This window comes from Aspergillus clavatus, genomic scaffold, assembly GCF_000002715.2.
Source record: "Aspergillus clavatus NRRL 1 1099423829736 genomic scaffold, whole genome shotgun sequence".
NCBI lineage: Eukaryota > Fungi > Ascomycota > Eurotiomycetes > Eurotiales > Aspergillaceae > Aspergillus > Aspergillus clavatus.
The window spans coordinates 363,333-389,615 of record NW_001517111.1 but is presented as its reverse complement, the minus strand read 5'-3'; the positions used below and the strand labels follow the sequence as shown (position 1 = coordinate 389,615).

The 26,283-nt window shown below is 53.8% G+C and overlaps 9 protein-coding genes across 9 annotated transcripts, besides 11 other annotated features; 5 read left to right on the top strand and 4 right to left on the bottom strand.

Moving 5' to 3' along the window:
- Positions 1–242: 242 nt before the first annotated feature.
- ACLA_058330 (LEA domain protein) lies at positions 243–4,852 on the bottom strand (the record flags this gene model as incomplete). Its single annotated transcript, XM_001276600.1, has 2 exons — positions 243–770; positions 851–4,852. The coding sequence occupies 2 exons, from the start codon at positions 4,850–4,852 to the stop codon at positions 243–245; spliced, it is 4,530 nt and encodes a 1,509-aa protein (XP_001276601.1).
- Positions 4,853–4,981: 129 nt separating this feature from the next.
- Positions 4,982–5,013: a microsatellite.
- A 121-nt stretch (positions 5,014–5,134) lies between these two features.
- Positions 5,135–5,162: a microsatellite.
- A 167-nt stretch (positions 5,163–5,329) lies between these two features.
- Positions 5,330–5,354: a microsatellite.
- Positions 5,355–5,505: 151 nt separating this feature from the next.
- Positions 5,506–5,539: a microsatellite.
- Positions 5,507–5,539: a microsatellite.
- Positions 5,540–6,175: 636 nt separating this feature from the next.
- Positions 6,176–6,213: a microsatellite.
- Positions 6,177–6,213: a microsatellite.
- Positions 6,214–6,423: 210 nt separating this feature from the next.
- On the bottom strand, positions 6,424–7,403 carry ACLA_058320 (uncharacterized protein; the record flags this gene model as incomplete). Its single annotated transcript, XM_001276599.1, has 5 exons — positions 6,424–6,496; positions 6,557–6,614; positions 6,678–6,772; positions 6,849–6,874; positions 6,960–7,403. 5 exons carry the CDS (start codon positions 7,401–7,403, stop codon positions 6,424–6,426), a joined length of 696 nt encoding a protein of 231 aa, XP_001276600.1.
- Positions 7,404–8,896: 1,493 nt separating this feature from the next.
- Positions 8,897–8,923: a microsatellite.
- A 627-nt stretch (positions 8,924–9,550) lies between these two features.
- On the top strand, positions 9,551–10,271 carry ACLA_058310 (uncharacterized protein; the record flags this gene model as incomplete). Its single annotated transcript, XM_001276598.1, has 3 exons — positions 9,551–9,656; positions 9,725–9,819; positions 9,888–10,271. The coding sequence occupies 3 exons, from the start codon at positions 9,551–9,553 to the stop codon at positions 10,269–10,271; spliced, it is 585 nt and encodes a 194-aa protein (XP_001276599.1).
- A 2,513-nt stretch (positions 10,272–12,784) lies between these two features.
- On the top strand, positions 12,785–14,463 carry ACLA_058300 (COP9 signalosome complex subunit 1; the record flags this gene model as incomplete). Its single annotated transcript, XM_001276597.1, has 4 exons — positions 12,785–12,923; positions 12,996–13,040; positions 13,105–13,385; positions 13,450–14,463. 4 exons carry the CDS (start codon positions 12,785–12,787, stop codon positions 14,461–14,463), a joined length of 1,479 nt encoding a protein of 492 aa, XP_001276598.1.
- A 403-nt stretch (positions 14,464–14,866) lies between these two features.
- On the top strand, positions 14,867–16,337 carry ACLA_058290 (Gfo/Idh/MocA family protein; the record flags this gene model as incomplete). The annotated part of the gene is made up of 4 exons (XM_001276596.1): positions 14,867–15,003; positions 15,054–15,417; positions 15,525–15,672; positions 15,766–16,337. 4 exons carry the CDS (start codon positions 14,867–14,869, stop codon positions 16,335–16,337), a joined length of 1,221 nt encoding a protein of 406 aa, XP_001276597.1.
- Positions 15,424–15,446: a microsatellite.
- A 31-nt stretch (positions 16,338–16,368) lies between the features above and the next one.
- Positions 16,369–16,392: a microsatellite.
- Positions 16,393–16,586: 194 nt separating this feature from the next.
- On the bottom strand, positions 16,587–17,400 carry ACLA_058280 (putative GPI anchored glycoprotein; the record flags this gene model as incomplete). Its single annotated transcript, XM_001276595.1, has 3 exons — positions 16,587–16,989; positions 17,062–17,192; positions 17,269–17,400. 3 exons carry the CDS (start codon positions 17,398–17,400, stop codon positions 16,587–16,589), a joined length of 666 nt encoding a protein of 221 aa, XP_001276596.1.
- A 785-nt stretch (positions 17,401–18,185) lies between these two features.
- On the bottom strand, positions 18,186–19,914 carry ACLA_058270 (putative MFS transporter; the record flags this gene model as incomplete). Its single annotated transcript, XM_001276594.1, has 2 exons — positions 18,186–19,595; positions 19,663–19,914. 2 exons carry the CDS (start codon positions 19,912–19,914, stop codon positions 18,186–18,188), a joined length of 1,662 nt encoding a protein of 553 aa, XP_001276595.1.
- An 841-nt stretch (positions 19,915–20,755) lies between these two features.
- hrdA (E3 ubiquitin-protein ligase HRD1) lies at positions 20,756–23,151 on the top strand (the record flags this gene model as incomplete). Its single annotated transcript, XM_001276593.1, has 3 exons — positions 20,756–20,779; positions 20,846–20,950; positions 21,001–23,151. 3 exons carry the CDS (start codon positions 20,756–20,758, stop codon positions 23,149–23,151), a joined length of 2,280 nt encoding a protein of 759 aa, XP_001276594.1.
- A 770-nt stretch (positions 23,152–23,921) lies between these two features.
- Positions 23,922–23,945: a microsatellite.
- Positions 23,946–24,398: 453 nt separating this feature from the next.
- Positions 24,399–25,640, top strand: ACLA_058250 (DUF3431 domain-containing protein; the record flags this gene model as incomplete). The annotated part of the gene is made up of 1 exon (XM_001276592.1): positions 24,399–25,640. One exon carries the CDS (start codon positions 24,399–24,401, stop codon positions 25,638–25,640), a length of 1,242 nt encoding a protein of 413 aa, XP_001276593.1.
- Between the last annotated feature and the right edge of the window lie 643 nt (positions 25,641–26,283).

Here is a 26,283-nt window from a genome sequence, read left to right as displayed (position 1 = left end):
AGTGGTCAGAAGATATTAAGACCGGATGGATCAAACATATCAGCTCAATTAACAAAAGGATTAGAGGGGTTCATTAAAGTATAACCTGAAAGGAATCATTGGTAATCATGAAGCAAAAGTAGACAATAGCAAAAAAACATGCTGAACGATCATCAAAGCAAGTCCATCATAACCTGATCAATCTCCCATCCCCAGCACCGTTCTCACTTCCAAGAACACACTGACCCAACCCCCCCCCCCCCCTAGTTCTTCTTCCCCGTCAGTCCCAACGCGTCCGTCACAGAATTCAACCCCAGCCCTCCCAGGATCTTATCCAGGCCCAGTCCACCCAGCAGGCCATGCACCAGCGGACCCAGACCGAGGGTGTCAAGCAGACGGCCCACAAGCCCCAGCACGCCGCTCAGCAGCAGGCCCACGGCCGCAATGATCTGGAACAGCGGCTCGCTGAGCAACGCCCACAGCGGGTTGATCTTCTTCTTGGCGTGCGGCATATCGGCGATCTTCTTGCGGCCGTTCTCGATCGTGTTCATCACCAGGTCCGTCAGCTCCTTGAGCTTGTCGGCCAGAGCGTACTCCTCGGGCGTGGCCTCGTGCGCGGCGGCGCGCGCCTTCGCCGTCGCGGCGATCTTGCCGTCCGGGTCGAGCGCGCGGATCGCCCCGTTGCATTCTTGCAGGACTTGCCCGCCTTCTTCGATGAGGGGCTTCACGTCCTTGACGAGCTTTTCTTCGTCGAGTTCGTCTTTGGGCGTGCGCTCGGCGCGTTCGATGAGCTGGGAGGGAGGTTAGTGGGAGTTTGTTTTTGAGATGGGAAGAAGGGGGGGGTTGGGTTGGTTTAGGGGAAAGGGCTTACCTCTGCGATGCGTTTGCAGGTCGGGTGCAGGCGGTCCAGCGTCTGCGAGATGATGCTGGTCATCTTCTTGGCCAGCTCTCGGTCCTGGTCGGCCTTCTTCTGGGCTTCTTCTTCCTCCGGCGTGGGACCCGTCGCGGGCTCTTCCTCCTCCTTCTCTTCGGGCAGGTTCTCGAGCAAGGTGCACTCGCCCAGCTTGTTGCCGTCGTTGTCGACCACGTAGCCGTTGTCGTCGATCTCCTTGCCGACCAGCGTGCCCAGGTTGCCCGAGGTCAGCTTGCCGATGAGGTTGCCGTCGGCGTCGCGCACCTCGCCCTGGCGGTTGACCTTGCGGCCGGACATGGGGTTGACGCTGCGCTTCTTCTCCTCGGGCTCCCAGCGCTCTGCGCGGCCGATCGTGTTGCCGTTCTTGTCGAGGATGTCGCCGTCCTCGTCGACCTTGCGGCCCTGCAGTTTCCTCGCGTCGCCCTCGACCACCCGGCCGATGATGCGGCCGCCGTCGACCACGACCCCGTCCTTGCCGACCTCGGCGTGGTCGAAGCCGAAGAACGCGCCCTCGGGCTTCTCCTGCTCGGCGCCGGGCACCAGCTCCGCCCGCCCGATCACCTTGCCGTCGTCACCCCAGATCTGGCCCTGTCCGTCGACCTTGCGGCCCGCGAGCCGCTTGTCGCCGGACGTGATGCGCCCAAACACGTTGCCCTGCGCGTCCACCACGTTGCCGGCCTTGTTGACCGTCTTACCCTCCAGGATCGACAGGTCGGGCTTCGCCGCCTCCTCTTCCTCCGGCTGCTCGTACGGCTCCGCGTGGCCCTTGACGTTGCCAAACTTGTCGATGATGTCGCCGTCCTCGTCGACGGCCCGCCCGCGCAGCTTCTTCGCATCGCCCTCCGTCACCTGCCCGACGACGTTGCCGTCGTCGTCCTCGACGAACCCGTCCTTGTTCACGACCAGGTTGTCCAGCCCCGCAAACGGGCCCTCGGGCTTCTTCTCGCGCTCCTCCTCCGGGATCAGCTCCACGCGCCCGATCGCCTTGCGCCCGTCCCAGATCTGCCCGTCCTCGATCTCCTTGCCCGCCAGCTCCTTCACGTTGCCCTCGACGACCCGCGCGATCGGCACGCCGCTCGACCCGATCACGAACCCCAGCTTGTTTGGCTTCAGGCCGTTCAGCTGCGAGAGGTCCGTCGCCTCGGCCTCCGGCTCATCCGGCGCCTCGTAGTACTCGGCGCGCGCGATCACGTTGCCGTGCTTGTCCGTCACGTCACCGTCCTCGTCCACGGCGCGCCCAAGGATCTTCTTCGCGTCGCCTTCGACGATCTTGCCCACCCGCTTGCCGTTCTCGTCCTCGACCCACCCGTCCTCGACGACGTGCAGGCCCTCAAGCCCGGCAAACGGCGGCTCCTCGTCGTAGTCCTGCACCGGCAGCGTCTGCGCCTTGCCGAGGATCTTGCCCCGGTTGTCCCAGAACTGGCCCTTGTCGTCCAGCTGCGCGCCCAGCTTGGCGATCTTCTTCGCGTCGCCCTCGATCAGCTCGCCAATCGGCTTGCCGGAGGTCGGGCTGATGATCTTGCCGGCCTTGGTGCACTTCAGGCCTTCTAGCGTGGACAGGGGAGGCAGTTGCTCGGCTTCTTCCTCTTCTTCCTCAGCCTCGTCGGCTTTGGAGTCGTCGGCTGCCTTCTCTGCAGCCTCCGTGGCGGCATCCTCTGGCTTGGGAACAGCGTCGTCCTTGGCGTCTTCTACGTCGGAGCCGTCGTCGTCTGCTTTCTCAGTTGCGTCGTCGACGGCAGTTTCAGTCTTGTCGTCAATGTCCTCCGGCTGCTGCTGCTGCTGCACACTCTCAATGGCCTGCTTGGCAATGTCCTTTTGGGTTTGCTCGTCTTCGGGAGCGAGCTTATCGGCCTCGTCGACTTTGGCATCTTCACCCTCATCAGTTTTGTCGGTGGCCTTGTCGGTGGCGCTGTCGGCCTGCTGAGAAACAATCTCGGCACGGCCGATGGCATCGCCGTCCTCGTCAAGGACCTCGCCCTCGTTGTTCAAAGTGTAGCCAACAAGGTCCTCGGGGTCTCCCTCAGCGATCTTGCCGACCACCTCGCCGGATTTGTCCTTGATGACGCCTCCTTCGGAGACAGGCAGGCCGTCGAGGTCAGCGAGGTCCTTCGCGGATTTCTTAGCCTGGTCGACGGCATCCTCGGCAGTATCCTTGGCCGTGTCGGCAGCCTCGCTGGCATTCTCGGTCACATCGTCCGCCTTCTGGGAGACGATCTCGGCACGACCAATTGCATCGCCGTCCTCGTCAAGGACCTCGCCCTCGTCATTCAGCGTATAGCCAACAAGGTCCTCGGGGTCTCCCTCGGCGATCTTGCCGACCACCTCGCCGGACTTATCCTTGATGACGCCTCCTTCGGAGACAGGCAGACCCTCAAGGTCCGCGAGGTCCTTCACGGTCTTCTTGGCCTGATCAGCCGTGTCCTCGGAAGTATCCTTGGCATGACTCGCAGTATCGTCTGCGGCGTCCTTGGCCTGGTCTACCGCCTTGGAAGCCTCCTCAGGCACATCACCCGCCTTCTGGGCGGCCTCCTGGGCTTCCTGGGGCAGCAGTTCCACACGACCGATGAGATCGCCGTCTTCATCGACGATCTCGCCCTCGTCGTTGACGGTGTAGCCAACCAGGTCCTCGGGATCGCCCTCGGAGACCTTGGCCACGGCCTGGCCGGCTTTGTTCTTGATGACGCCGCCATCGGAGACGGACAGGCCGTCCAGGTCTGCCAAATCGGTCACGGCGTGCTGGGCCTGCTCGGCGGTGTCACCGGCCGTGTCTTTGACTTGGTCGGCAGTCTCGCCGGCCTTATCCTTGGCTTGTTCAGCGGTTTCGCCAGCCATGTCTTTGGCCTGCTCGGGAGCATCAGTGGCATCATCAGCGGCATTCTGTGCCGCTTCAGGTAGAAGCTCGACGCGGCCAACGAGATCACCGTCTTCATCGAGGATCTCGCCGTCGTCGCCGATCTCTAGACCCTCGAGGTCCTCTGGATCGCCTTCCACGACGTGACCGAGCGGGTTGCCATCCTGGCCAAAAACCTGGCCGCCTTCACCGACCTCGAGACCCTTCAGAGCCGACAAGTCCAAAGCCGCGGGGACACTGTCTTTGGCCTTCTCGCTGGCGTCTTCGGCGGTATCCTTGGCCTTGCCACCGAGGCTCTTGGCTTGGCCGGTCAGGCCGGACGCCTTGCTGCTGCCGCCAGCACTGCCGCTTGCAGATCCGGATGCGAGGGACTGGGCGTCGTCCGGGGCGGGGGAGTCGATGCCCCGCTGCTCCGGAACGGACTTGGCCTTCTTCCTGCTCGGGTCAGGCGTCTCGGGGGCAGGCGCGTCGTCGAATTGCTCGTCTTCGTCATCATCCTGGTCATCGTCGTCTTCGGGCGCAGGAGTAGGTGCAGGCGACGCCTCGCGCTGCTCGGAGACGGACTTGGCCTGCTTCTTGTTCTTCTTCTCCTCTGGCTTGGGAGTCTCGGGGGCAGATGCCTCGGCCTGTTCCTGGTCCTGGTCCTGGCCGTCGTCGTCGCCATCGTCATCGTCTTGAGGCGCAGGCTCAGGTGCAGGAGCAGGAGAAGGAGCCTCGCGCTGCTCGGATCTCTTCTTCTTCTTCTTCATCTTTGGCTTGGGGGTCTCCGGGGCCGGAGTGTCGACTTCTCCCTCGTCGTCCTGGGGAGTAGGGGCCGGGGACGGCGCGTCGCGCTGCTCGGGCTCGGGTCTGGGCTCCCTCTTCTTCTTCTTCGGCTTGGGCGAGGGGGTGGACGGCTGCTCCTGCTCCTGTTCCTGCTCGGTGGTGTCTGGCTCGGGGTCATCGATGGGCTTGGACTTGGGTTCCTTGGCGTGGAGCTTGCGTGGGGTCTTCTTGGCCTTGGGGCTGGCGAGGTCGGGTTTCGAGACGGCACTGGAGCCGGAGCCCTTGCGGGACTTGCCGGGGGTGCGCTGCGCGGGGGTGGGATTCTGAAGGCTGGAAGAGGCCATTTCAATGGAGTTGGAGTTGGAGTTGGAGGAGGAGGAGGGGTTCCAGGTGTTTCTTAGGGAGGTGAGTTGGGGACCAATTCTGATGGTTTGGGATGGAAGAGGTTGGTTAGATTGATGAGTTGATGAATTGTAGGCTGTAGGCTGTAGGCTGTAGACTGTAGAGAGGTGATACAAGTAGAGTACAGTACAATACAATAGAGGTTGGGAGGTATCTCAAACTCGGTACGGTGTTTGATCGTGATGGTGAAGGTGATCGTTATCGCGTGTTGAGTGATTCCGTTGAGTCAAGAGTCAAGAGTCAAGAGTCAAGTTAAGTGAAGTAAAGAAAATGAAACTATCCAACTCATTTCCCGCTCGCACCCTGTTGCATTTAAATAGATGCATCTTGGACACTGTATATCTTGGATAGTTGTATCCATCAACCCACCTACGTCATGGACCGACATCATCACCAGCATCATTCATCATCGTAGTCCAGTCTTGTTAGTCTTGTTAGTCTTGTCTGTGTTGCAGTGCTTGTGGTGATAGAAGGAAATGATCCACAGAAGCACTGACTCTTCTGGCAGACCGAGAAGACTCGAATCATCGTCCACGACTATAGAGATGATGGAGTAGACCCGCGGTACACAGACAGGGACATCCCAAGAACCGAATGATTGATTGATTGATTGATTGATTGATTGATTGCTCCACTGTCTTCTGGTTAGAAACCGCTCTTGGCTGGAGATAGTCATGGTCATGGTCATGGTTGCGTCAGTTGTTTGTGAAGTATACTAGAGGATATGGGTTGTATATTCAGATCGTGAACAGATCCTAGTATCCTGAGTATCCAGACAGTCTCTTGAGGCTTACAGGACAAACAGAGTGAATGAGAATGAGATCATCTGTCGCACACCAGACTCCCGTCCTGTCAACTCCATCATCGCCGTCATCCCAATCGGAGAATTTACAGGTTATTGAAGAACTCAAGCCCGGACGGTCCACGACGGAGGATTTCCTGGTCCACTCTGCCGTCTGTTGATATCATCTTGGTCGCTTGTCGCTCGGTCTCATTGGGTCGATCCAGTGTAGGCTATAGGCTGTAGGGCTTATGACGTGCGGTAGAATATTCTTGTATTTGTATGTCTATCTAGTGTGTAGTACCTAGTTGTGATATGGATGTGGATGTGGATATGATGCCGCGTGTTTCTCCACCCGTCACGAATGAATCTCATTGTCCTTGTCCAGACTTTGATCGTCGATAGTCCTCCGTATCTGGGTGCTCCTGTTAAGATAGGAGTCATAGTGGTCAGGCTGAGGTCTAGATGTCTTCTTCCTGCTCAGTCTCTCTCTCTCTCTCTCTCTCTCTCTCTCTCTCTCTCCATCCACTCTGTTGACATAAGAAACTTCTGTGCCTGAATCCAAGTGATTGTTCACCCACTAATGTTCAGATGCCTGACGTCAGATGATGGGGTGGCGTGGATATGACAGCCACCATTGGTGGAGCGATAACGCATAATTACTAAGACAAGCATAATTGCCTACTCATAAATCTCATACATAATACTAGTTCCTCCGTAGTATGTTAGCAGTTAGCACATCCGCCCAAACAGAAACTCCTTGACAATGGGCGACCCTGAAAACTCCGGATTCAACAGAACGCAACTAATCCAATGTCCATTAGCATCAGTAACTCGCGCCAGCCGGCAATCGGCCTCCACCTACTGGAGGAAATATTCGAGTCCCACACGCCGAGACTCCAGAAATGACGGGCGGAATTTATCTAGAAACCCAACGGGTTAAACCGAGGCCCAGCGACCAAGAAACCCCCATCAGGAACACATACAGAGGACACTTTTGGGAGGGAGTGCCGGTAACGCGCTCTTCGCGTGCGGGAATGCAGCTTGTAACTGCCGTCGTAGGTCATCAAACTCGGAATATCTATCAGTCCAAAAAAAAACTTCAAATTAGCCCCTGGTCCAACAACTGGTGCGGGTAGGATTGCTCCAGGACATACCTCATGCGCACCGTGATCGGGCCACCCTACGACTACGTGAGCATCAAGGTCACCATAGACAATAGAAGCAAGCCTCAAGGCGCTTGGGACTTGTCCTCTTGAAGAACATACGTCAAGGGTCTGTATCTTGCAGTTCCATACCACGTACGCTCCAATCCCTGTCTTCCCCTGCACAACCGCATGTTCGTCAATCGTGACGCTCTTCGCCCATAATCCACGGCTGGTCTCGGAGTTTGGATCTTCTGTATGATCCTCGAGTGTGATGGCCGGTTGCTCTGAAGACGCTTGGGAGGTGCGGGAGATATTCCGATGGTGGCTCCAGTACGGGGGGATCACACCAGAAATGGGACGATCCCTGCGGGCCTGCGGGAGAACCGAGCCATTGCTCACACTAACCCCGTCGGAAAGCGCAGCTGTCACAATTGCGGTTTTATCTGCACCCACGGCGATGGATGAGGAGGGGGCTGTGGTGGTGGTTGATGTTGACTGGGGAGGGGAGGATGGGAGCGGTGGCGGCCGAGGCACCGGACCAGTCTCCTCATTCGCTGGCTCCATCCATTTAACCAAGGGGAGGTCAGACCGTCAGAAACTGACGATAAAACCTCGAATGGCGGGGGGGGGGGGGACAATATCGGATACTCGACTAAGACAGGGAGGTGGGATAGGTCAGATGGAATGCGGCCTAAAAAGAGGGGGAGGCAACAGGAGATAGTTTAATGGGAAAAGCAAGGGCACGGGGGAGAGGCGTTGATAATGATATTCATCACTAACGTGGTTCACTACTAGCGGAAGCTGGCTGCGTGGTTGGTCTGAGGTGGTAGGCGAGGTCAAAAATAGAACGGAGCTGTACACAGTAAGAAGTTCAGATTAATACTTTGTAGTAGTGATTCTCAGAGAAACAGGAATCTGCGACAGGATCATCGTTCATTTGAACATCCTCGCTGGTCTCTTCTTGTTCTTCCTTAATCGTATCCCTTCTTGAACCTCTCTCCCTTCAGATCTTGTTGTCCTAATTAGATCTTTCACCTCATTCAGTCTAGCCAGTCAGGTCACGGGACCACCAAGGCGCCCAATCCAGCGAGTCATGTGCATCTGAGCAGTTTTCCTGAACCGTACTAGCTCAGCTTGCCTTGGAGATACTCCTAGTACTTCCAAGTTCCAAACAATAAATCATATTATTTCTGCAGCCTCAACGCTTCAATATTTATATCATCGATCGATCACCTACGGAGTAGTTGCCAGAAGAGTCAAGTTCTTCTCCCTCAACGGTCACTGCTTCCCAGGGCAGCATCTCCTGATGATCGGAGCCTCCCAAAGCTCCAGACCTCCAGACTGCCATCCATCTAGTGTCAACACTAGAAGAAGCCAAGAGTCGTTCTGACCAACCATGGCTCCTGTGGACAAGAAATCAGATTATTTCTAACCCTACAGAGTAAGTAAGTGAGACAGAGTGACAGACATCTTGAACCCCGGCAGGCAGTCCTCATCTGTTCCGTCAATCAGATTCATCCGTCGGAGGTCTCTGCAACCACACCGACAACCATGTCTCAGGTAGAACACTCGGTAGATCGAGCAGTGCGGAGAAGAGAAGAACAAGGGCATCCAGAAAACCTTTCACCTTCCCTTCCTACAATTATGAACAATCATGAATATCACAGTTCAAGTGTCAATAATAGCAAGAAGGAAATGAAACCCACGTGTGGCTTTTTATGGGATCCCTCAATAGTAAGGGGTTTGAGTTTGGACCTTTGATGCTGGGAACATACTACATACTACATACAGTATAGACCCTTAGGCCTTAGCCTTATTTGAGAATATCCCCCCGGATCGACAGGTAACTCTTCTGACCCTGTCTGTTTCTTCAAGAAAAGAGGAATAGCCCCTTAACCAGATGCCTCCCTTGATTTCTGGCCAGAAGCCGTTTGGAACTTTTTTTTCCGTCCTTACAAACACAATCAATGAATAGGCTAGCCTCGGACACTCCCACCCAAATCGCCTCGTTCAAACGGAAAAGGGCTGGGATGGTCTGATATACCCTCAGAGACAGAAATAATAATAATGATAATAATAATAATCAGACAATCGCGCTATTCCTCCGTACACTCCGTCAATAATTCCGTGCTTAGTTCCTCAGATAGCTCGCCACCAGATTAGAATTACTCTTACAGTCTTACTAGATACTTCCTCGGTCTCTTTATGCTGTACAACTAGTCAAGTGCTAATAATAATCATCATCATCCTCAATCAGTAGTCTCCTGCTGCAGTACAAGTACAACTCACCACTCACCTTTAATTTTGGGCCATATCAACCGAGCTTCTTATCCTCACTGTCAAGTGTCGACCTGTTTTTGCTTCTCCACATCGAACCCGACTCTCCCAAGATCAATAAATAAAATAAGAAGAAGATACGAACCGAACAGCCCATCTTCTTCTTCCCCTTTCCATCCAGACTTTCCGTTATCAGTAAACTATTATTTATTACCTATTACCTATTCTCAGGGCAAAGACCGTGTCGACAGTCTATTATTAGGAACTCCCTCCTCCTCGCCAGCAAAACAAAAAAGAAAAAAAACCCTCACCCTTTTCCTTCCCCCCAGACCCTGGCTTGTTGGTGAGTATACTCCAATTTCCTCGTCGCAGATCTCAGAGCTCACATCGGTCGGAATAGATACGTTAATACTTCGGTCCAATTTATATTCAATATGATCTTCTCACGTACTCTGCTTGCTGCCGTCTCGTTGGTTGGCCTGGTGAGCGGCCAGTCATGGACCAGTGTGAACATCAGTAACATCGACATTGGGTTAAGAAGTAGGTCTATCATCAGCCCTCCCATGATTCTTTTTGAGCTTCGTCTAATTCAGAATGCACTCTTCCAGATCAATGGTGTCAGAGCCAGACCTCCTCATGCCCCCTCCTCTGTCTTCAGATGAAGAACGCCACTGACTCACCAGAGGAGAACACCTGTGACTCTGTAAGTCAACCCGCATGATTGACGAATTCCCTCCCCCGGGGAGAAGCTAACATTCCCTCGCCAAACAGGACACGCTGGAGTTCAGTTGCATTTGCGACAACAACAAGTCCCCCAATGCTTCCGAGTACTCCCAGACAATTCCCTATTTCCTCTGCTCGCAGCAGAACGATGATTGCGTGACTAGATGCGACGGCGATTCCACCTGCCAGTCTGATTGCCGTAGCAAACATCCTTGCGGAGCTCAGGCGCCCAAGCGTGTCAATGTGACCACCACCACCAGTGCCACATCGAACCCTACCAACCCTGCTAAGACTGCCACCGGCACCCTGGCCGCCTTCACCGGGGAGCCCTCGGACAAGAAGAATGCGGCCCCGGCCATTGACCGTGGATACGTGTATGGTCTGTGTGTCGTGGTGGGTAGCTTCGTTGCTGGATTCACTGTCCTGTTATAGGCGGCTTGCACTGCTCTGATGCCTCGGATGGATCCCCCCCCGGGCGGCTGTACAGCTGAAGCTTCGCGGGCGGCCCACCCGGCTGATGTTCATTTCTTGGTGATTTGGTTCTTGAAGCATACGCACTGGTAGTGTTTTTTTTTCCCCTCCGCTTTTGCGGTTTCCTTGCATTCAGCATGGAGTTCGTGTTCTCTTCATTTCCAGCTATTTCATGCCGTGCCTGGCCTAATACTTTGTTGGGTGCTGCTATCTGTTGATATTATCTTAATGATGGATCCTTACCTGGATAATCGTAATACGGTGATTTCATACCAATCTTTTTCTTCAAAGATATTATTGATACTTCCAAAGTATGGCTTATTCGCTCAGGTAGAACCACATGGTGACCATCCATCGCAATGGTATACACCTGGAAGTGTATCGAGGTATCGCCTGCTTCGCCTCTCCAAGTATAAGCAGACATCACACCTCCCAATGATAGCAGATCCAATACCAATAAGCAACTCGTGAGCATACTTCATCTCAGTCACCAACGGCTGGGATCGATCACTCCGAGGCCAATGGAAACAGTCATCAATCAAGCCCACCTGCTCTTACTCCATTTTCTTCGTTCCATGCTCCGCCTGCCTCCATTGCTCTTTCCTCAAGGCATACTCTATCCCCCCGTACTTCTATCTGTCTTTCTCGACCCAACTAGAAATTAGCCATGATCAACCCCAGAACCACCATCAGGTGGCGCTAATTCCTTCTCTACGCTTCATCTCTCCTCACATCGCGGGTCCAAAAATGGCTAGAAAGGTGGGAGAGTGCCCTGCATCATACAAAGCCTCCAGAACCGATGGCCTTGGAGCAGTCACTGACAGTGGAATAGCTTCCGCGGTGTTTCTACTGTTCCCGGCGGGGGCACACCATGTCCCAGTGCTCTCATCATCGGGATCTGCTCGCCACTGTAGAGGAAATGACCATGAGTGCGAATAAAATGCTAGCTGAAGCGGCTGAGATCATGAGGAATTATCAGATGATGTTGCCCAAGTCTGCTCGTGCGAGAGCAGCTTCTCGTCGGAATCATAGGCGGCATCATGTTGTATCTGGCACTAGCAGTGAAGGGTCGGGTCGGCGGCGTCGTAGGAGACGTTACCGGGCTCGCCGTCGTGAGAGGATACGCGCTCTGAAGAGGAACAATCCGGTGAGTTCTTATAGATGTCTGAGAGGGGTGGAAAGAAGGAGTATTAACGTGTGAGAGCGGAATCAGAGCCATCCCGACACCACTACGACCATCCAACATGCGCTGCCTCCCCCTCTACCACCTCCTAACAGCGGGTAAACTTGATCTGAGTCGTTTCACTGGGGTTCGCCGCTGACGAAGCTAGAAGTAACATGAGTACGACTGGCGTTGCGTCGGCTACGACCGTTGGGTAGGTCTGAGCCATAATGACATTGATTAATCCCAGAACTGATCAAGATTGGCAGCACGTCGTCATCTTCGATACTCCATCAAAACTGGTGTGAAGAGCTTTCTGGCATCGAGTGGAATCAGTGTTGACTATCTTCACAGCTCCTCCACAAGTATTTCGACTATGGCAGACGAAGATCTGTAAGTACTACCTGAGCCACCTGGGTATGGTCACCAAACTCACTCGTTCTAGGACAACTCGGTAAGCTACTTTGCTCTCCTCACCGATAGTTAATAGGTCGAGTGATAGCAGCCAACACCCTCCCAGATTCGGAGATGTCAATGTCAATGGCACCGACACCTACACCGACGTACTCCCGTCAATGCCCGTCAAACAAGAATCTCTACCCGAAAGGCCTCACAACAATGATATCTTGACCGACTACTCTTACTCGACCATCCCGCTGATGGACGATGTTTCAGGCTGCGACGACGTATCGGTAGATGGTGATATTTCAATGGCTGGTTCAGCTAAAGGTATAGTAGAGCATCACTGTAACGAGATCTTTGCCATTCTTTGATTGCCTGAAACCATGGGAAATCGCTGTCGTTGTTGTTGTTCTGTATGCAATCAGTCAAAGAGTATGTCTGAGAGGCGGTGAATAGGGCGGTCGGGACTCGACGGTGATGCCTTGGTGATCAGCATGTCAAATAATGCCAGTGATGATGACTCGGATAACTCCTCCATTCACATTTGTCTAGCCTCATTGCTTTCAGCGTCGTAATCACCTTCCTAACTCACGGCGGCCTACTGTCTCCTAGTCAACGATTCCCCAGGGCGTGACATACTCAGTAAGACTCCCTTCCGGCTTCGAATCCGTTGCTTGTTTGATTGGACAGCAAGCTCTCCACCCCGCGGGCAGCACATCCTTCTCCGCATGATCCAGACCAGTTGCTGAGACTCTGAGAGAACAGCTTACAGAAATACATATCGCACGTTCTATCTGTGGACAAGGAATACTTCCAAAAGCTCGCTATATTCCATCCGTAACCAAATCATCATCAACCCCATAGCAACTATTCGTGTCGACGCAGGCGTTGCACGTGCACATTGATCAAGATGGAATCAATGCTTCCGGATGCTTTTGATGCATCTCAGACGGGGTTGTACACAGGACAGACGCTCGGCGCGGGAAATATGGATCTAGAAAGTGTGAGCGGGAACGCATCAGCGCCAGCACCCTTGGTCAAGGTTGATGGTGGGTGGTCCCCATTGATTGTAGCTAGACGAGCTGGAGGCGATTGACGCTGAGACTAACGGTTTGCAATAGACCCTCCTAAATTTGAGCTCGAGTCCTACATCGCAAACTATACCGGTGAGCAGAATCTCGAAATCCTATGCGCGGAGCGTTGAGCATTGTTACTGACGCCTGCTTGCAGGCCGGACCAGGTTCAATCGCTTGTACCTCATTGGCACGTGCTCCACCTATCTCTCCACGGAGGCATTGAAAGCTGCCGTCGCTGAGGCCAAATCAGGGAAGGATGTAGTCAGGTATCAACACGCTGTCCTAGCCCTGGCTGAGGTAGCGCCGAATGAACCTGAGGCGACGATGGACACGAAATGGGTGGATCATATGCAAAAAGTCGTCAAGGCGGAGACGGACCGGCTGGAACACGAGCTGAGGGGATACAAGAATAACTTGATCAAAGAGAGCATACGGGTATGCCTAATCCCCTCCCGGAACCAAACGTGATGATTTCCTAACTTGGGCGGGGTGTCTAAAGATGGGCAACGAAGACCTCGGGCAGCACTACCATCAGATCGGTAACCTCGTCGCAGCCTCCAAGGCCTATTCCCGCATGCGGGACTACTGCACAACACCCAGCCATATCGCCTCGATGTTGTTCAAGATCATCAATGTGGCCATTGAGCGGGGAGACTGGCTGAGCGTGCAATCCAACGTGCACCGGCTACGCAATCTGCAGTCGAAGCCGGAGGAACAGGCCAAGAACCAACCCAAGATGTCGGCTGCCCTGGGTTTGTCCCAGCTGCACTCGGGGTCGTACTTGGAGGCAGCAAACTGCTTCTTGAGCACCGACCCGTCGCTGGGTGACTCCTACAACGAGGTTCTCACCTCCAACGACGTCGCCGTGTACGGTGGACTGTGTGCTCTCGCGTCCATGGACCGCAACGAACTCCAGCGCCGCGTGCTCGACAACAACGCCTTCCGCAACTTCCTCGAGCTGGAACCGCACATCCGCCGGGCGATCTCATTCTTCTGCAATTCCAAGTTCCGCCCGTGTCTCGAGATCCTCGAATCGTACAAAGCGGACTACCTGCTCGACATCCACCTCCAGCGCCATGTCAGCACCATCTTCACCCGTATCCGCACCAAAGCTATCCAGCAATACGTGGTTCCCTTCAGCCGCGTGACGCTCGATTCCATGCTGAAGGTGTTTGCGCCAGGAGTCGCCGGCGGCCACGCCCATCCGACCGACTTCAACTCGCCGTTTGTGCAAGAATTGATCGGCCTGATCCAGGACGGGACCCTGGACGCCCGGATTGACCTGGAGAAGGGGGTGTTGGTATCGAAGCAGACGGATTTACGCACCGAAGTCCAACGGGATACGTTGGAGTCCCTGTCGAGCTTCCGAAAAGAGGCGCATCTGCGGCTGCTGCGGACCAACATCCTCCGCGCCGGGCTCGAGGTTCGCTCCCCCGGTGAAGAAAGAAGATTCAAAATGGAAGAACGCGGCGGAAAGGCACTGGCTGGGCTGGGGGGTAGATATTCCCGATAATGACTCCCCTACTTTTACGAAGCGTTCGTTAGCGTCCTCCTTCCTCCTCCTTCTACGAGCCCACGAACCGATTCTTCCTTTTCTTGCTTCCTTCTGTGCACATGACAGCATGACTTGACCCGGATTAGATTTTACGATTGATGGATCCTTGGATCTTTGTATCACTGCTCAGAGATGATAAATGTGATTTATTCCATGGATTCTCCTCAAGTTATTTACAGGTTGGTGTGTTGATGTGGCCATCACATTCACGTCATACCTCCGTTGCTACAACCAGATGGAATATAAATCCCAGCGCTCAAGAGCTGGAGTCTATTCGTGCATCACCTAGTCTACTTACTTCCCTTTTTAACACACATATTCGATTCCATCTCTCGTATCTGGTATTAAACTCCAACTCACCATGGCCCTCGTCGACCAAGCAGCCACCTTCATGCACCAGTACATCTACTCCTGGCTGCAATCCACCCCGAGCAAAACCCCCGACGCCCTCAAACTCGGCGTCATGTCAACCGCCCAAATCAATCCCGCAGCCGGCAAGTCCAGCCTCTTCTCCCTCTCGCATGAACTACACCGCACCGCAAGACCAGACCCCAACCAGAACCATCGCCCCCCCCCAATACTAACCCAACCAACACAGTCATCCACCCCTCGGAAACCCATCCCGGCGTGATCCTCTACGCAATCGCATCGCGCGACCTCCCCACCGCGCAGAAAGCGCAGCGGCAGTACCGCTTCACGAAGGCATACGGCTCGTACCAGGCGCTGCTGGACGACGACGCCGTCGACGCCGTGTATGTCTCCACGCCGAACGGGCTGCACTTCGAGTGGGCGGCGAAGGCGATGCGCGCGGGGAAGCATGTACTCTGCGAGAAGCCGTTTACGGCGAATGCGGACGAGGCGAAGCGGCTGGTTGAGCTGGCGAGGGAGAGGGGGTTGATTGTTGAGGAGGCGGTGGGGTTTTTTCTTTTTTTTTTTTTTTTCTCCCTTGTGCCCCCCCCCCCCGCGGATGGCTGGGAAAGCTTGGGGCTGATGCCAATGCCGATGGGAGTGGTGTTTAGTTCCACTGGCAGTTCCACCCTGCAGCGCACGCGTGGCGCCAGATCCTTGATTCGCTCGAGTACGGCAAGATCCTGTGTACGAAGGCGGCGATGACGACGGGGCCGGCGGTGCCGGCGGGGAATATCCGGTGGAAGTTTGACTTGGGTGGTATGTTTCTGGTCCTTCTCTCAAGAATATCTGTTTGGGGGGGGGTGTGGAGAGAGAGAGAGAGAGTAAAGATTTTGCTAAACCGGTGGTCAGGCGGCTCGGCGATGGACATGACATACGCGCTGTCGTTCACGCGGTTCGCGCTGCACGCGCAGCTCCCGCAGGAGATCATCTCGGTGAGCGTGCGGCCGTCCAAGGCGGACCCGCGCGTCGACGAGGCGATGTACGCGCACCTGGACTTCGAAGGGCCGCAGGGGACGCCCGTGCACAGCCGGGTGTACACGGACATGGCGCGCGAGCGGCTGGGCGGGCTGATCCCGCGGATCTGGGAGCTGCCGTCGATTGAGGTCGAGACGGAGAAGGCGATCATCTCCTTCTACAATGCCATGATGCCGCATCTGTACCACTACATCTCGGTCACGGACAAGACCACGGGGAAGGAGACCGTCCGGAAGCAGTATGCGGGTGGCCCGCTGTGGGGGAACGTCGTCACGAGTACGGGCGAGAAGGGCGGGAATCCGCACTGGAGTACGTACCGCTGGCAGCTGGAAGCGTTTGTGGATGCGGTGCGTGGCAGGACGCCCGCGTACTGGGTGTCGAATGAGGAGAGTATCTGGCAGATGGAGTCGATTATGCGCTGTACCGAGCGGCCGGGTTGCCGGTGAGGCCGTCGTTGGGGACGAAGCAGGCATGAGTTTTATTTTTTATTTTTTATTTTTTGTGTGTGTTGGTTTTTTTGTCAGTGAGAAGGGAGAAAGTCACAGCGCGATATTGTCATATATAATCAGTGGTATGGTGAATTAATACACTAGGGCCCTTGGAGCCCCCGCAAGCATACAGATACACACCAAAATGTCCAAAACTGTCCAGAAATTCCAAAATCCGCATCGCATCGCATCACATCATCAAACATTTCAAGCCATGGCCATAGCCAGAGCAACGGCGGCGCCTCCAACCACCCACTGGGCACGGCCCGTAACCTGGGGCATGGCAGCGTTTCCGCTGGAGCTGTGGGAGGCGACAGCCGAGGAAGCGCCGGAGGAGGCAGCGGAGGATCCCGTCGCAGCCGAGCCGGAGGTGCTCAGCGTGGTCTTCACGGAGCCGGTGGTAGCGGTGGCCGTCGCGGCGGTGGGGGAAGCGCCGGTGCTCGCGGGGACGGAGGCGGCCCCGGTGCCAGTGACGACGACGGTCCTGTACATTTCCGGAATGGATTCAGTGACGGCGGTGCTGTCGACGTGGGTTGTGGTGGCGTCTTTCTGGGAGACCATGCAGGAGACGGAGGTGGTGCCGGCGAGTTTGCAGCCGTAGGAGACGTAGCTAGCATTGAAATGTCAATTTTATTCACTTTTTCTTTTCTTTTGCCAGGTCGTCCGCCCGGGAGTAACGTACTAATCGTCATAGCTCATCACCTGCTGGTAGGTTGAGGGTCCCTGGATGACGGTGTAGTCAGCGGGAATACCGCAGTCCTCCGAGGAGGTTCCGGGAGCGCAGTTGAGGACGTAGGTAGTGGCGGAATCGCTCTGTGGGATGAAATCTGCATCAGATTCTGCGCAACATATACGGGAGGGTAGTCGGATTCAGCCTGGAGAGTCTTACAGATCCCACGACCTTCGCCTGAATACTCTGGGTATCAACGGCAGGCAAGAAGAGGGTCACGGTGCTCTCGGCGGTGACAGTGGCTGCGGTGGCTGCCAGCAGAGCAAAGGAGCGGAAGGTAGCGGAACGCATCTTGATGGATAGTCAGGGGTAGAGGGAGTGTGCAACGAAGCAGATGGATTCGAAATGGTCGCAAGAAGAATGACTGTGTTATGAGGCGATGTGGGTATCTCGGTCGTGCAACAGCGTAAAGGAGTGACTGGCGACAAATCTCAACGGGATCCGAAGCGAAAATCAAACAATTGCAGTAATGAATGAAATGAATAACAATCAGTAGTAGTGATGAAGAAAGGAAAGAAGGAACGAAAGCACCATAGTCGTCCTTATGGGCCGTCAGTCATCCCTAATTATAGCGGCTCAGGCTCACTAAGAAAACTAGCCGAAGTCTGATTATTGAATCAGATTCAGGTCCAGACCGCCATAGACAGATTTGTGCCTGACTAGTAGTAATCCTGGTCGAGATTCGTCAACTGCAAGATTGAATGATGATTGGCTGCTGTGCATTCCTGCTGATTACCCTCAACTTGCCTCAATAAATTCGATGGATATGATTGGCGTACATGGAAGTCTGTTGGACTCTATCCTGAGGCTATACTGTTTTAAGAAAAGATGGACAATCGGTTGCCTATCACGGTAAGGCGTCTGGCGACTACTCCATAATAGTAATACTGTATGTTTGTATCACTGATTAGATCAATAACTGGGGTCATGAAAACGCATTAATCGCAAGGATGGATAGCTTGTTCTTGTAGTTTTGTACCATTCCTTTATTTTAGTCAAGCACTAGACAGTAGACATACATCCATACGCAATGCCAATAAAACCAAACATTGCCAAGTGATCAGGTAAGCATCACATCAGGCCACCTCATGTCCAACAACCTTTCGGGAAAAGCCTATCGCGCCGGTGGCAAGCCCGGCCAAGAATAACACCCCATTGAAGCCAGCCATGATATAGAACGGGGTACCGGGGGACAGATCATCAAATAGAAGACCGCCGACTTTGGTAAGTATCAAAATCCCCGCACCTCCATATAGAGAATAGACCCCCGCAATCGACCCTTTCAGATTCGAAAGCTGATATCGGCTTGCGTGTGCAGACCTCTGCGACAACAAGGGCTGATGCTCATCGGCGCCTTCGCCCGCTTCAGTCGTTGAACTTTGTCCATTGGCAATCTGGGACGGTTCTTGCTCTCCACTGTGGTAGATTACCGGATGTCCAGAGTCAAGGCTGATGTTGAGGATCCCATTGCTCAGCACCGCCAAGCTGCAGACAATGGCCCCGATCTGACTGATACCAATCAGGCCCATTACGATAAACACTGCTGGGCTACCGTCTGCTCCGCTGAACTGGGGACTGGGCAGTAGCGCGAAGATTGTGTAGCCGACAATACCCGCCAAAGATGCAAGCAAAAGCGGCACATGGTACTGGCGTGACTTCTCAGACAGAAACCCGAATGCTGGCGCCGCAATCAGCGCAATCAGCTGGGAAACACCAGTGAGGATGGATGCCAAGATGTAGGCTTTGCGGCAGGTCCGCTTGATATCCCCGGGAACGCTTTCTGGGTTCTCGTCGAGGCCATCCCCACAAAGTCCAGATTGTCGATAGTAATGGTTGACAAAGAGCGGGATGAACAACGAAATACCGACCGATGAGGCTCGTGCTACGAAGCCTCCCAGGTAGCCAAGAAAGATATCCCGGTTTCTCAGCCCTATGGCAAATGCGGTACTTAGTTGGTTCAGATACGGTGACTGCCTTGCACCATGGCCTGGTGAACTCTGAACTCCCTCATGCGGCTTGTCTTTTGAGGTCGGCCACAATGAGCTCCACCCCTTCCCTTCTTCGCTTGCTAGCCCTTTCAGGCCCATGAAGCAGCAGAAGCTGATCAAAAGTGCAATCGAGGCAACCAAGTAATAGCTATTTTGGATTGCTTCCGATGGGGAATAGCCCCAGCTTTGAAACCGAGCGGGTAGCGGGAGGAACACAACCAGAGATATCAGGGCACCGCACCCAGCGCACATGCCCACAAAACCGGCTAGTCTAGAAGCTGGCGATCTCAATTGAGCCTGGGGCTCAACTTCATGGCCTGGTTGCTGGCTGGGGTGAGCTTCGGTCACAGCAGGCAGCACAGCGGTAACCATGGTTGAAACTGCAGAGCCTCCCAGGCTGAAGAACAGCCTCCCCAGCAGCAGTTGAGGATAGACATTGCTTGCTTGCACGAACAGCACCAGGGCAACAGCAATGATGGCGTACCCGACGGTGGTAACCTATGATAGCATGTTAGGTCCGACTCATCCGGAGCAAGAGGAAACGCAAAGGCTATAGCCAACTTACGTTGCGAACACCTATATGATCAGAAAGTACTCCCCACATTGGACACGCGGCCAGCGCGAGCAGTTCATCTGCAAACCCCAGTGTACCAACAGCATCGCCTGTGCCATCATGTAGCCCAATCAATTCAGTGACCACGAATGAGACGGATGAGTTGATGAAAACTAGAAAGGAGATTGAAAATGGACAGATAGCAAGCAGATAGGTGAGCGTCTGGGTTGGAGTGGCGGTAAATAAAGCTCGTTGTGACGCCATCACATCATGAACACCGCTCAGTGGATGTTCTAGAAACCGAGCTAGAGAACTTAGATATCCTGGCTGTTTATGAACCTCGACTATATGGAGGAAACATTAATATACAAATGAGAGATTTGAGAAGGGTCATTTCAGCTGACGATGGCTGACGAGTGATGACTGATGCATATTAATGCTGTAGCACTCTGACGTCCCCAGGTCACATGATGAATATTGAATCCCTTTCCCAGTTCAACGCTCCACGCTGAGAATCATGCAAATAAGAACATTAACCATATCCAATAAGCTCTAGGGTATGGCCCGAATTCCCAGGCGGTCTGGAGGGTAATCAAAGGAGCGAGCGAAAGTGAATGTTGATTGGTTGCGGATATATATATATGTGTCTACGGGATACTCCATTGTTGACCTGTATTGAGCCAGCATTTGCTGAGGGCTGTTTCCAAATAGTCATAGATGTAGCTCGCAACATCCCCTTCCTTGCGATAGAACCATAAACAACGATCCTAATTTCATTTTGACCAGACGTTTATCCTGGTATCATGTACAATACTAAAGCCGAGTAGATCGAGTCTGATTGATAACGCCGAAACTCCGCTGACGTAAGGCAGGGCGGGCGGTGGCGCGCATTCTGCCCCACGAGTCCTCCGTGCTCCGGATAGGTATAGCTGTCCAGAACCACACGCGATACCAACTCCATTCCTGTTCATTCTCTATCACTATTTAATGTGAGGTGCTGTGGCAGATTTATCCATGATTCTTTAACAGTAACGCCCACACATTTTTCTATTGTGTCCCTATCAATGACATCGGGCTTCCTGCCCACGTCCTTCACTTTGTGGCCATGAGACTAGCCGCATATGCCGGGGTAAGCTTCCTCCACCTCGTGCAAGCAGCTACAGCGTGACGATTGCCTGACTGATGTGCTTCATAGGCCTCTGCGGCTCTGGCCACGGGTGTTGTTTTGAAGGCAGTGCATCAAAGAGCGAATTTCTATGCTGCCTGCGTATACCTCTCTCAAAGCAGTGCGAATCTCATGGTCAGTTCTCGAGTCTCTTCCTAAGTCCTGTTGGTACTGACTCGACGCAGATATTAACAAACCTGTGTCTTCTCATTGTCGGATACCTATTGTTTTGGCTTCAACGCCTCCTTTACGGACCCTTGCGCCCGATCGAAACCGAACAGCTTTACGAAAAGGCATGGTTTGCAGTTACAGAAACATGTTTGGCCATGACAATATTCCGAGGGGAACTGGGCGGCTGGTTCCTAGTTATGTTCGTCTGTCTCCTAGTAGGGAAGGTCTGGGGGTGGATTGGAGAAGGCCGTGTCGAGTTTCTCGAGCAGCAACCCCCCGCCAATCCGCGCTTGTTTCACATCCGACTGTCAATATCGCTAATGTTGTCGGTGCTGTTCAACTCCTTTATGCTCAACTACTGCGTACAGACTGTTCTTGAGCAAGCGCGCCCAGATATGATGGTCATGTTCGGCTTCGAGTTTGCGGTCTTGACCATTCTTTCCAGTTCAACTGCTGCCAGATACATAATCTCTCTGGTTGAGCTGTACATCAACCGCCAGCAGATGAAGGCCAAGGTTGAGGAGCGCCGTCGAGAAATCCGCGCAGCCAGAGCGCAAGCTCACAATGAATCCGGAGAAGCAATCTCAGCCGCCAATCTCCCAGACGAGAACGACATCGATGAAATGGAACTCGATGTTCCAGGTTGGGAAGAGAAGGGTCGCTGGATCTTTTATCTCGATCTCCTGACCGATTTCCTGAAACTGACAGTGTATTTGACGTTCTTCGCCATTCTGTTCACCTTTTATGGCTTACCCATCCACATTCTGCGCGATGTCGTTGTCACCATTCGTTCCTTCGGCCGACGGATTATGGATTTTGTCCGCTACCGTAATGCCACCCGTGATATGAACGAGCGGTACCCAGATGCAACTGCAGAGGAGGTCACAAGAGAAGACGTCTGTATCATCTGCCGTGAAGAAATGACCCACTGGCAAGAGCCTGCTGGTGCAGGCGACGGTGGAGCCGCTCCTGCTCAGCCAAGAGCTCGAATCCCCGAAAGGCTACGTCCGAAGAAGCTCCCATGTGGTCACATTTTGCACTTTTCTTGTCTTCGGAGTTGGTTGGAGAGACAACAAAATTGTCCTACCTGCCGCCGTCCAGTCATTGCGCCGCCCCGTACCCGCGATCATCCCGGTGGTGCTGCTGGATTTGGCCAAGCCGACGGTGCTGCAGGAGCTCAACAAAATCTGCCGGCGGGCAATCAACCATTGGGTCAGAATGGCCCTGCTGGCAATCTGCCCAGAGCTCGTATCTACCAGTTTGGGCCCTTCCGGATCGGGTTTGGAGCCGGCCGAGGCGATCTCTTCCGCAATCTACACCAGCAAATTCATCAAGGCAATGTCCCAGTGCAACAGAACAACAATGTCATCCCCCCGGGCGCCAGACAGATTGGCTTTGGATTGGGTTTCGGACGGCGTGCCCCAGCACCAGTGCCTCAACCTCTGCAAGCACCTACTTCAAGCATTGTCAGCATCCAAGCTCAACTGCGGCAGATGGAACAGCAATTGATGCAGGAAATCAACAATCTCCGTGTCACTGCTGAACAGCTGAATCTCGTGAGGCTGCTGCAGGCAGAGCTTCAACGTCTTCGGAATCTTCCTATGATGACCCCTGGTGATTCTCAGACCACGTACTCCTCGGTGTCTCCTGTGCAACCCTCTACCGCACCCTTTGTTGCATCTCACAGGCATTTAGTATCAAACCCCCAAGCGCAATCCATCCCAGCCGGTGATTCTCGACTCCCCGAAGGTCTGAACTTGCCAGAGGGCTGGTCTCTCATTCCCCTTCATTCGCCTGAAGCAGGGTCGAGCGGTTCGCAAGATCCATTGGTCCCTACAGCTACTGCTGCGGCACCGGCACCTGAGGGGCCTTCTGATACCCCGACCCAGCCCGCGGCAGAGAATACAAACGATGGAAACTCAGGCACTTTCACTTCAGCTCGGCCTCCTACTCCGCCACCATTGCCCGCCTGGGGATTTGGAACGTCTACGGTGGCTCCCGACTCACATGTTGATTCTTCATCACAGGAACTCGAGAATATCACTACATCGGCCCCTGCGCACGATGCGCAAGCTACCACTGCGGATGAGCCCACAAACTCACCCGGCTCCAAAGGCAAAGAACGGGTGGCTACGGTCGAAGACGCCGTGGATGAGGAAGCTTAACGGTCTCACTATCTCTTGGAATCTCCACCTCCCCACCTTCACGATGCATTTCTTCCTGTCATGTTGCTTTATGGCGTTCTTGAGCGATTCTGGACCATACCCGAGTTTCTTGCGCATATATACCAACCATATCACAGTGCTCACCATGTACACCGACCATGAGGTCCGTCTCTTCTACATAGCACCTGCGGTTCCCTCAATGTACTTTGTTGGTTGGCAGAGCTGTATTCTGGTCTCTGGCCATAGGATGTGCCCTCAGCTTGAATGATTCGTCCCCCTATTGTACATATTCTAACCTTCTACGTGATGAACATTCGGCTTGGTCCTCCCAAATCTTCTCATCAGTTGTAGCGTTCTCAATAATAGATCATCATGATTGCTCTCAGCAATGAAAAAAACTTGTGTCAATGAGGCTGACCAAATAGGGCGTCAGATACAGTAGTTGTTGGATGTCCAGTATCTCTCTATAGCACGCTCAACTGGCTGCAGGGCAGAGGGTGCATGTTTGCGAAGGTGTCACAAGAACAACTGAGATGTCATCACAAAACTTGCATTTCCTTCACAATGCTAGTCGTAGATATCGAGCTGGTATCACTAATATTCAGTAATACAATGATGCTTTCCCCAATCCCATTCAAAAAAACAGTTCTCGCTCTCCATCGGCCTCCAGGTCCTGGACGCTTCTCTTGCGTCGTCACCATGTTTGATGAGGGCTCCACCTCCACCCGCGGTCGGGGAATAATGCTCCAGTCTTTTCTACGCTGATCAGTGTGGACTGTGGACTGTGGACTGTGAACCCTTGACCGTTCTCTATCTGCATCGATCCAGATACACTTATTCTTCATGCATTGCTCTCTCAAGATTGTCTCCTTCCGGCCCTCCTCATAGTTTCATCTGAGCGGCTGCGGTGTCGCGTTGTGCACCAGTTGTGACTCCTGGAGTTTTCTACGACTGTGCGCCTTTGAGGGTCGCAGGTTGGCATCACTTCGTTTTTTCATTGTATTGATCTTCCAAATCTCTTGATAATCGAGGGTTTATGCGCGAGTCCATGGTGTTCGCACTCTTTTAGATTGGATGTAGGTTGCTGACCTTCCCCCAACAGCAGGACAATTTCAGGGGCATCCCCTACAGTCCGATTATTCAATGGATTAATGACCGCGATGAATTGAGCTGACGGACGTCTTTGATCATGGCAGCAGAATAACGTACCTTTACTTCTATCTGTATAATACTCAACATTCTTTTCAATGACCTTCTCACGGCGAGCGGTCTCCCTTCTTGGCTTCGGCTTCTTCCTCATCTTCCTCTACACGGTCAGCAGTCTTTCGCAACAATGGCGGCGCGTGCCACCGGCCGAAGGGCAGGGTAAACTTGTCGCAACACCAGGTCCGACGCCATCCGGGGACTTCAACATCAGTATGCTGGTAAACGGCCCACCCCGGACCCCCTATGCTCCTCGACCGAACTATGTGCCCGGCGTGCCGAAGCCCGATGGAGCGACGTACACGAAGATACTGGTGGTCCCGAAAACGCAAGAAGAAGACACGAATTGGATTGAGGCCGAGCTGCCCGAGTGGCAGTCGGCTGTCTACGTCGTCGACGATCCAGCGGCGCCGCTGCATCCGCCACGGAACAAGGGACACGAGGTGATGGTTTACCTGAGCTACATCATCGAACACTACGAGAAGCTGCCGGATATCATAGCGTTCATGCATGCGCATCAGTTTGCCTGGCATAACGAGGAGATCTTTGGAGGTAATGCGGCCGAAATGCTGCGCCGGCTGAGTGTCGCGCGAGTCATCCGGGAGGGATACATGAATCTGCGATGTGTGTGGGCCCCCGGATGCCCGGACTGGATGCACCCGGGCACGGTGGAGGAAAACGAACTGAAGCAGGAGGAGACGATGCTGGCGAGATCTTGGGGGGAGATCTTCCCGGATGACCCGGTCCCGGCGGTCCTGGCGCAGCCCTGTTGCGCCCAGTTTGCCGTTTCTCGGGAGCGCATCCTCACGGTCCCGAAGGCGCGATTTGTCTTCTACCGGGATTGGATTCTCCGCACAGAATTGAGCGACTACATCTCCGGTAGAATCTGGGAGTATCTGTGGCATGTGATCTTCACCGGTGACCACGTTGTGTGTCCCAAGGAAAATGTGTGCTATTGCGATGGCTACGGTTTGTGCTTTGGTGGTGAAGCCGAATATGACGCCTACAGGAACCTAGTCTTGGAGAAGCAAGAACTGGAGGAGGAGCTGAAGCGGTGGAACTCGCGAGCTCAGACCATTGAGATTGCGCGGATGCAAGGCAGTCTGGGTGAACAGAGTCACCTCAAGATTCCCGATCCGGGCAAAGACCTTGAACTTCAGATGAAGATTTACGAAAAAGAATCAACCATCAGCGGCCTCCTCACCAATGCCCACACGCGCGGTGCGGACCCGAAAGCCCGAGCCCTGGAAGCAGGAAGAGCCTGGAAAGAGGGCGACGGATTTTAGGCCAATGGCCTTCTTCTCTTCTAGACTGAATTGTTGGCCCTTATTCTTCGACAAAATCCATGAACTTCATCCCCTTCTGCTGGCAGAAGAGAGGATACTTGGGCTTGATATCAAGGTTGTCTACTTGCGGTGCCTTTTGGATTCTTGGGTTTGGAAATGTGCTTTCGATATGAACTTTAGATCTGGCATTTCGATTTGTATCATGATAGATGGCAACTGCAGTCCTTTTTAGCCATCCTCGTCAGAGGGATTACTACCTACTCCGTATAGTATAGATGGAGTAAGAGTAGACTGCAAGCGATCATGTGACCGAATCCGGACTTTTTCACCCTCCGACGCGGTCATCGTTGCTGGACAAAGTTTGCACTGTCTGTCCAGTCTTCAAACTGCACAAACAACGCCTCATCTAAAGCTACTATCAGTCTGCTTGATCGAACTTATCGCGATCTACGCGAAATACCTCCGGTTTTATACTCGGAAGCATTTAGCTTCCCAGTACCTATTTATTTTTCTTCCTGCTTTCCCTCGGACCCGGTCCATATTCGTTGCTGGGTGGCGAGCCGTTGATAGAAGTGAGATTCCACATCGAAAGGATATAAGAACACAATAGGTTACGCGACTACGCTTACAACTTACCCAGCAA